The sequence below is a fragment of the Cottoperca gobio genome, chromosome 13, assembly GCF_900634415.1.
Source record: "Cottoperca gobio chromosome 13, fCotGob3.1, whole genome shotgun sequence".
Lineage (NCBI taxonomy): Eukaryota > Metazoa > Chordata > Actinopteri > Perciformes > Bovichtidae > Cottoperca > Cottoperca gobio.
The window spans coordinates 10,499,224-10,508,440 of record NC_041367.1 but is presented as its reverse complement, the minus strand read 5'-3'; the positions used below and the strand labels follow the sequence as shown (position 1 = coordinate 10,508,440).

Genomic DNA, 9,217 nt, shown 5'->3' with positions numbered 1-9,217 from the left:
TGAACCCAGGTCATGCAGATAAGATGTAAGCTGCAACTCATGTGCAGCCCCCTATTACATATGTAAGAATATTAATATTAATAATTAAAGTGGGTCTAATGAGAGTTCATAAATAACGTAGATCTTCCATTTTGTCCCCCTTTGTGTGTAATTCATGCTATTGACCACAAGGTGTCGCCACTGTTCAAAAAAGATGAGGCCACTTCCCATCGCTTTGGGAAGATATCAAGAAAGATGGAAACATGCTTTTAATGCTAAATATTAAACACGCCTGCCATAATCTTTAAACTACGATATAGTAGGGGATAATACTACTAGGGCACACTTCTCGTTAATACTACGAGTTGCTACATTTGCATGCACAGCGACTAAATAAGGTGAAAGGGATTGAAGGGATGCTTAAGGAGGCTGTTGGTTCCACCAGCGGAGCTCACGTGAAAGACAACAAATAGCATGCACTGTGTCTGCTAACAAACCTTTGACAGTCTCCTTCAGAAACATATCTTCACAGGACGCAACACGCAGGATGTAAACGAAGAGACAGCCACATGTTCACCATCAAGGTAATGATATTTTACTGCGTGGGTGAACGCGTTACAATCCCATAGAAAACGCTTTGTTAGCCTCTTAACGCTAGCTTGCTATCGCACTGGGGAGTTAGCCGGGGGGAGAGCATCATCTTGTAGGGATAAACTCTGATCCTCATGGCCTTTCACTTATCTCATTCAACAAGCATTTAACAGTGTTACTATCTCACCTGTGTATCTTATACCTTTGTGTAATCTGGAAAGGTTAATATATCGAGTGTCCTCGCGCAGATCACAGAACACAGAGGTTTGAATATAACGCAGATTCAACGTTACAATGAATTACACAAGATATCTTTTGATTATGTAAAGAAAAACCGTTAAGGAAATGTGAGACAATGACTGTCTATCATCCTGGTCTTATCGTGTTTAAATTGTATATATAACCCCTCGTTGTTAGTGTTAAAGTTTGTTTTATTTCTTTTAATTTTTGTCCAGATCCCATGTTGGATTTGTGTCTTTTGTTTTGGGCTTCTTCTTTTTGTTGTGTGTGTGTGTGTGTGTGTGTGTGTGTGTGTGTGTGTGTGTAGTGTTGGGACAAGTGTGTTACCTGTAGATTGTTTATGACAGAATACAACTAAACTTAACCTCCATACATTCTCTCATCCATAGAGCCTCAAACACAGTTTGCTGTCTCCAATGTGAGGACTTTAATGATTTCTTATTCTATGATACTGAATATCTTTGGGTTTTGGACTGTTGGTTCGTCAAAACAAGCAATATGAATAAATATGCTCTGTAAAGAAAACTGTCAACAAATAGTCGTCCCACTACATATGACATCACAACTTCACCTCCCCCATGCCATCCTGACAATACAAGCAAGACACCAACAATACATTTGAATATTATTATTACACATGTCATATAATAACAGCTGAAAGAGCCTTTCTCTCTTGATACCTGTCTGAAGCCCAGCACCCAGTAACCTCTCGTCTAGTTTTGAAAATCCCTTGAAGTCTTTGAGACTCGGGTGTACGTCTTGTTCCAACCCAGTTAGGGTGGGCCTTACCATCTGCATGGTATCACCTCCTTGCACAAACGTCACTGCAGAAGAAGAGACGTCCCCCTCACCCCACCAGACCCTCGGCCTGCCAACTGTAGTGCTATTATAGTTCAAGCAAAGGCTAATTGTTGGTCACTTACAAAGGACTGCACAGTCCAAGTCTCTGGACGGTAATGCTGTCTCTTTCTACTGTAAGCGATATTACAGCACAAGATGTGCCTTTTTGCATTTTTCTCTTTCTGTGTAATGTGATTTTAAAGTCGGCTTGATGAAAGCTGATTTTTGAGAGAAACTAAGTTGATTTAATGTTTTTTCTTGTTTTGTTTTGTCCGCAGAAGAGAAGATGTCAGTGGTCGTGGTCGGTGCGCTCCTGTGCGTGTCTTGTTGGGTCTCGCTCTACTTTATCTTGTGTAGCGTTAACGGGTCCAGGAGCTACGAGTGGAACTGTCGCCTCGTCACTTTGTTTCACGGCATCCTGGCAGTCTGCATCACAGCATACATAGGCTATGTGGATGGACCCTGGCCCTTCACTTATCCAGGTACAACACTTACCCTCTGTGGATTCAAATGATTAACGCTTTTGCTTGAGAAATAGTTTAAATGACAAAATGATGATTAACAGAGAGACTTTTTTTGTCCTCATCGACTTGTTTCAGCTCCAGCTTGTGTGTAACTTGCAACAGATATTAATGTGATTCAAACTGGAACGATTTTCAAAGTGGGCATAAACCATTCAGCAGTGACCAAATACTTTGTACCTGTTGTGTCTTTATTCCGTATTGCACAATGTTCTTAATCCTAAATTAGTTTCTACGTATTGATATTGATAATGATGTGCTCCCGTCACAGTAATAACGTGTGTTATCTCTGTCATCGCTTGATCGTTGTATTGTATTTAAAAGATATGCTAACGAAAAACTGTCTGTTTCTGACGCCAGGTACTAAGAACACTCCTCTGCAGATAAGTGCCATGGTGGTGAGCCTCGGCTACTTTATCTTTGACATGGCCTGGTGTGTGTACTTCCGCACAGAGGGACCCGTTATGTTGGCCCACCACACCATGAGCATCCTGGGAATCCTGTTGACCCTATGGTTGGGGGAGTCTGGCATCGAGTCCTGCGCGGTACTCTTTGGCAGTGAAATCACCAACCCCCTCCTGCAGGCACGCTGGTTCCTTAAACAGACGGGACATTACGGGACGCTGCTGGGGGACGTAGTGGACGTCCTGTTCGTGCTGCTGTTTGTGGTGATGCGAGTCTTCGTGGGAGGCACAATGCTGTACTGTGAGCTGATCTCCCCAAGACCCAGATTCTTTATCAAGTGTGGGGGAGTGGCGATGTACGCTCTATCCTGGGCATTCATGGTGGACATTGTTCGATTTGCCATTCGGAAGAGCAAGAGATGGCATAAACAGAAGAGAGAGACGGTGGCAGCTAACGGTCATGAAGGGAAGAACGACTGATTTGGTTTCTGCTTCTCTAAAGGAAATCTGTATCTGTATTTTTCACTGTGGACGCACGAGGGAAAGTGCAAAGGAAACAAACTTTGCGTGTGTTAAACAGAGATTAAAACGGGGGATATTTCAAAGTCATAGTTTTCTGTGTGGGGAAATATCCTGTGACGTCTGTCTGTAAGGTCTAACACCTGCACATTTTATGAAACGACTCCTTTTGTTACGCAGCTATTTCACATTTTTGATTATCGTGTAAAATGTGCAGTTAACAAACAACACAGATGTAGTTTATATGTCACTGAAAACCAAAGCACTTTCTATAATCATATGAACAGATGTTGCTTTTAGTTGCAGTGAACTGTGGCCTAGTCATGTGTCACCACACATGACTGTTCCAACAACAGTTCCAAATATAAGCTCAATGTTAGGAAAGATACAGTTTACAGTATTGCCTGTCCACCTTGTGAAACATTTTTAAAAAACATTTCAAAAAGGTCTTTCTTGGGAAACTTTGAGCAGATGTTAAAAGATGTACTCAGGGAGATGAAGTCATATCAGAAAGTTGGATTAAACTCCAGAGAAATATGTGTAATGAATTCGATTACTTTGTTTAATCCAGTTTTTTAGCAATTCCTTTTACGCTTTTGCCTGCTGTCTGAAATCCTATTCCAGATCCAACCCAACAAAAACATTTCATTTATTTAACTTCCCTGAGACTCCTCTCAATTACATAGTTCTACACTGATAACACTATTGTTGTTGCTGTCCATTTAGATATTTATGTTACCTATAAATATCTTTAAAATGTTTAGTGAAATGGTGTCAGAATATGCACTTTATAGCTTTAGTGTAATTGAGGAGACTGATTCCAATGATCCGTACTCTGTTCTGATAGCTCCCAGTTAATTACATTTAGTGGAGTCACGTTTCAGTCTCACAGAGATCTTGTCAGACAAGACAATTCAATACAATTTATTGCGAGCTGTTAGTACATTGTGCTGTTCTCTTATCTGACTTCTTCTTCAGTTCCTTTTTTGTTGTTGTGGATCCAGCATCTTTTTGAGATGCTTACGCTCTACTCTCTGCTTGTCTTAATCTTGCCTCGAACACATGCCACTGTCGGGACTAGCAGGTTTGTCTGACTTGAGACTGGATGAAAACCTGTGCAGTCATGCATGCATCTTTTGTGTCCCGCCTCTAAAATGTTAAGATTTTTATAGTTGGTCTTAAAACGAGGCAGTGACACACACACACACACACACACACACACACACACACACACACACACACACACACACACACACACACACACACACAACTAGGGCTGGGCAATAGTTCTAATTTATTGACTGTCATGTTGAGATGATATAATCATACTGGATTACAGTTTTCCATTCATTCCAAACGTACACAAATATTAGTAAATGTTTTTGAAGAGCTTAATGCCTGTGATTTTTCTTGCCTACATTTGCTATAATGTGATATTAATTATCAGAAAAATATTCATCTCAATATTGTGCAGAGAGAACACACAAGTGCATTATGGGATGAAGGCAGGTGTATTGTTATGTGTAGACTATATTACAGTTTTGCCTGCTCCGTGACTGAATTTGTTCCATGCCAAGAAAGTTATCAAACTACCAGGTTTTTATCTTTGTGCTCAGATCAGTGTTCTTATTATTTGACCATATTTTGTTTGTTATTTCAGTGCACATGGATATCTACAGTAATGTGCTAAAACGCCTGCCATTCCTTTTGTTTTCCTATTTATATTATATTTATATTTGATGTGTTGAGCTCATAAAAGGTCTGTTTCTCCGGCTGAATCATGTGAGCATCACCGATATATCCGAGAAAGTAAAACTCTAACTGGTGTGTGCCTTAGTTATCTGAATGTACTTTCCTAATTTTGTTTGTTTTGTTTTTCTTTTCTGCTGTACTGTAAACCCTCCCAACATGCGTATAGGAGTAATGAAGAACCATTTTTAATTTGGGGTTTCATGATTTGCCTTTGTAATCCCTTTTGTGAAGTCAAATAAAAATGTGATGGATTGTTTGGATGCTTTCAAATAAATTTTAAACAACATTTCAGCTGCATTTGTTTCATTAATGCCACAGATAGTCTGATATTTTATTGGACTGAAGTTACCTAAACTGTCCACATGATGGTGTCATATCAACTATAAATGAATGATTAGTGTGGAAACATGAGGAAATAGTCATTTGGGGCGAACAGTGTTACATTCTACTTTTATTTAATCAAAATTGGGCAGTTAACTTTTTTAGCTTTAATTCAACAGTTTTAAATATGTGCATATTAAATATGTCGAATGTGCGTTGGAGCACACGATGTTGAATCTTGTGTTTGATACTGTATGTAATACACAGTGTATTGCATATATTGTAGTACAGTGATGTATAGTGTCAGCTGACAGCAACATTAATAATGAAATTGTACTGCATTGCACAACACAGAGAAGATAATCATATGCAGTGTACTATCTCATACATTTAGAATATTAAACGGGTGACGGGATCCAAACCAACAACACAAAATAGACCTAGAGTAGGTAGAGAAGAATTATTGCACATGTATCACACACGAGCACTGGCTATTTATTTCATGGTAAATAGGATATGAACAGATTAATTGTGATAGTGCAAATACTTGGCTTTTGAACACCCATCACTAACTATATCCTTCATTATAACATTGGTTAGGTTATTGATTTGCTTTTCTCAGTTTGGTAAAATTACAAAAACGCACATGTACATTAAAAAAACACATATGACTGCTAATGAAATCAATGAATATTGATTGCACTCAGTGTGGATCTTGGACTTGAATTCTTCTGCAGTATTTTGCGGGTTAATTTCAAACTAAATAAACACAAAGAGATGTATCTTATATAAGTATATTTTCATTTTCTGTTTATAACAATCTTTAAGACACACTCATTCGGCTACTGTGTGTGTTTTCACTCTGTTCCTCTGTTCGTCTTTCAAGCTTTCTCTGTGGATGAGTAAATAAAGTTTCATCAGAATAGGTGTGCCTTCTTGTTGAAGATGGACAATGGACTGGACTGTAAGCTGTAAATAATAGACATAATGACTGTTCTCCCACTCCCAGACCAACCACAGACAGGCAGAGAGTCATGAAAACCATGAAATAATCATACAACAACACACATAATCATCAAGTTAATCAACCACCTAAAGGAAAGGGCTTGAGTAACTGGTTTGCTCGCCGTGGAAAAGCAAAACATCACACAAAAACAACCAGGACTGTAACTAATGATTGTTTTTGTTTTCAATTAATCTATTGACTATACAATCGACTCAATTGTTTAGTCTATAAAACACCAGACAATAGTGAAAAATGACTGGCAGTCTAAAATCCAAAGATATAAAGTAGAACGATATGAGAAAAAGAAAACAAAAAATCATCTCATTTGAGAAACTTGAGGCAAAGAATGTTTTGCCTTTCTGCTTGATAATTGACTTATACAATGTCCTAAATTGTTGCTGATTTAATTTTGTTTCACTCAATTAATCAAAAATAAACATAATATATATTTATTTCTCCCTCTATCTCCATCTCTCTCTCGGAAAGATACTGTCGGTATTCAATATTCATCTCATTTACTAGTCTAATGTAGGCTATAACTTGAGCTGAAACTAAAAAATAAACATTTTCATCAACGATTAATCTTTTGGTCTATAAAATAATCAACAAATACTGAAAGTTTTGCCAATTGTTTTTGTTCATCGAGTGATTAATCGACTAATTGGTGCAAGTCCAATGCATGCTATAACATTATTTTCATAAATTATTATATACTTATATACTATAAAAGTACTATAGGTTATAAATGCGTACTATACTACTTTAATTACTACTACTACTACTACTACTAGTAGTAACGTTTACAGTAGAGTGGTATCATAGTTATTGTTGTTATTATTTTCGTGTTATTTTGAAGTAGTCTTCTCAAACATTATGCTGAAACAAAATGAGTTTTCCCATCTCCCGGCGGAAGTGGTTAGTGGAAGCGCTACTGGACTCCAACAGCTAGCTGGCTAGGGCGTTGCTAGCGGCAGAAAGTGGAATTTTTGGTACCTTTCCGCAAGTTTGAATCTTGTACAAATAACGTCTTGCGTTGGGAAAAACAGCGTTTGATGTTCGCTAAAAGTTGTATCCGCCTCGTTGGGTTTTTGTCGTTGTTTACAGAGGACTGGTGGTACTTTCTGTCCCGTTAGCTGGCCACATAGCTAGCCTGCTTCCATCCACGGGAATTCTGCCGAGAAACGACTGAATTCTGGAAACATGGAGTCAAGGACCGTTGCGCTGTGCTAACCGACTCCACTGGATTTTCTTTCCTCAAGGAGACTTTTTGAAGGACAAAATACGGAGACATATCGCAAGCCAGTCAATATTCATGCCGTGCTGTTTATATTTTTTTCGGTCGTTGGCCGGCTCATTGTTGTGAACGGGAGTTTGCTTAGTTTGCACTCGAAACAAGAGCGTACGAAGCAAAGTTTTTTTTTTTGCTGAAAGAGCTCATCTGTTTTGTTAGCTGGTAGCTGGTGAGATTCAACGCCAGCCAGCTTACCGTGAGAAAGGATTGTCTAAAAAAAAAAAAAGCCATTCTGCTTCTTTTTAAATCGACCATCTAAACCAATTGTGTTCCTGAATCTAACGTCTTACACCGGTATAACATTAGCTGCAGTTGTTGCTAATTTGTAACACGGGTCGTTTAAACTCGGTATTGAGCGACTCTCATGGTCACGGGAGAGTCTTCCCCACAGCCACAGACAGGCATTTCTTGGAGCAGGGAATACCAAATGGGACTGGAGGAATTTCCAGCATCTTCAAAGATCATTTAGGAACCGAGCTTCAGCCGAGCTGGGGTGGTGGCAGACGGACTACATCGCAGGGCCAAGGTGTCTGTTTTATTGGAATACATATTGTTTACACATTTCATATCGGCGAAAAACTGGGATGTGAATGCAAAGGATTCATACAAGGAGTTCATACATGCACGACAACTTGTGCCAGCTGACGCAGTATATCCATTCTTGTTGCCAAAATATTGTTAATAGCCGGGGTAGGATATCATCTGACTGCACAGCTAATACGACAGAGGCCCCGATTAATTTTTAAGGTCTGCACTGTAGATTTCTTGCTATTCAATTTTGGCAAGGTGTACTGGCTAACAGATATCTAATAGGTAGTATTTTGGTTTTCTCTTGTGTTTGGACGTGCATTGCAAGTCATTTTTTTTTTCAACACCATTCTCAAAATCCTTGCCCACTTCAGACGAATGCCAGAGAAGGACGCTCCAGGAAATCACCTCATCACACTCTGGAAAATGTTAATCGGATATAATTTGCTGCAAATCTAGAACCGGAAGCCCAATGAGTGACACACAGTCCAGCTTCACTGACAGGTACAGTATACAACGACCTTTATGTTCTAATAATGCACAGTCTGCACTCCGCATGCACACATTTTTACAGTAATAACACATGACATTTTGTTACAGTTACTTGATTTGGATTGATGATACAGTCTGATGAAAATATATGTTTTTCATGGTTCCAAGTAAAGCACTTCTTTGTGGTGCTATGCTCAGTAATAACTATCTTATACAATGTAATTACTAAGGAAGGACATTAGATCTTGATGGAAACTCTGCTGGTCTCAGCATGGGCAATGGGGTTTTCTGCAGACAGTAAAATAGTACTTGTCCAAGGATTGAGAAGGCCTGCCACGGTTTGTGTGCCAGGGAACAATCGCCTGTGATCCTGTACACCTTTCAACATCCCTATTACCTCTAAGACTTTAAAGCTTACCCTCTCCTACACCTATTAAAACTGTCTCTGGATTTAGACAAAACCTTAGGTTCGTCAACTAATCACCTTATCAACGTGCACTCAGAGATTGGACACTGTTGCTAATGTGCAATGGCCCAAAGATCGCGCTAAAAAGTATGGAAAGGTCAGTCCGTATCATCATAATTCATTGTGATATAATTTGTCAATATTCTGTTATCGCATCATTAGGAAATAATTAATTCTGCTATGTTGTTTTTGTACCTGAAAGAACAAAGAGGTTTCTATTCTCAATTTGATGTACTCTGGCAGTGTAACAGAGAAGTGAAGCTGTTG

General features: G+C 39.0%; 2 protein-coding genes across 6 annotated transcripts in view; both read left to right on the top strand.

Annotated features, from left to right (window-relative positions):
* Positions 1 to 177: 177 nt before the first annotated feature.
* On the top strand, positions 178 to 5,132 carry tlcd5a (TLC domain containing 5a). Of its 2 annotated transcripts, none has more exons than XM_029447185.1 (3): positions 178 to 563; positions 1,929 to 2,132; positions 2,532 to 5,132. In XM_029447185.1, exons 2-3 carry the CDS (start codon positions 1,937 to 1,939, stop codon positions 3,053 to 3,055), a joined length of 720 nt encoding a protein of 239 aa, XP_029303045.1. In that variant the 5' UTR covers positions 178 to 563; positions 1,929 to 1,936; the 3' UTR covers positions 3,056 to 5,132. The 2 variants fall into 2 exon arrangements, with proteins under 2 accessions (XP_029303045.1, XP_029303046.1); XM_029447186.1 differs by lacking the exon at positions 178 to 563 and adding an exon at positions 1,680 to 1,784.
* Positions 5,133 to 7,107: 1,975 nt separating this feature from the next.
* Positions 7,108 to 9,217, top strand: part of arhgef12a (Rho guanine nucleotide exchange factor (GEF) 12a) — a 36,014-nt gene continuing 33,904 nt past the window's right edge. For all 4 annotated transcript variants that reach the window (XM_029446553.1, XM_029446554.1, XM_029446552.1 and 1 more), the window contains exons 1-2: positions 7,108 to 7,990; positions 8,367 to 8,496. In XM_029446553.1, coding sequence (XP_029302413.1) covers positions 8,465 to 8,496 — 32 coding nt within the window. In that variant the 5' untranslated portion in view covers positions 7,108 to 7,990; positions 8,367 to 8,464. The remainder of the gene's footprint in view (positions 7,991 to 8,366; positions 8,497 to 9,217) is intronic.

Bases quoted from the DNA above. Each gene is read 5' to 3' on its own strand.
- tlcd5a (XM_029447185.1), top strand. From the start codon at position 1,937: ATGTCAGTGGTCGTGGTCGGTGCGCTCCTGTGCGTGTCTTGTTGGGTC. The intron at 2,133-2,531 runs GTACAACACTTA...TTCTGACGCCAG, and splicing joins CTGGCCCTTCACTTATCCAG to GTACTAAGAACACTCCTCTG.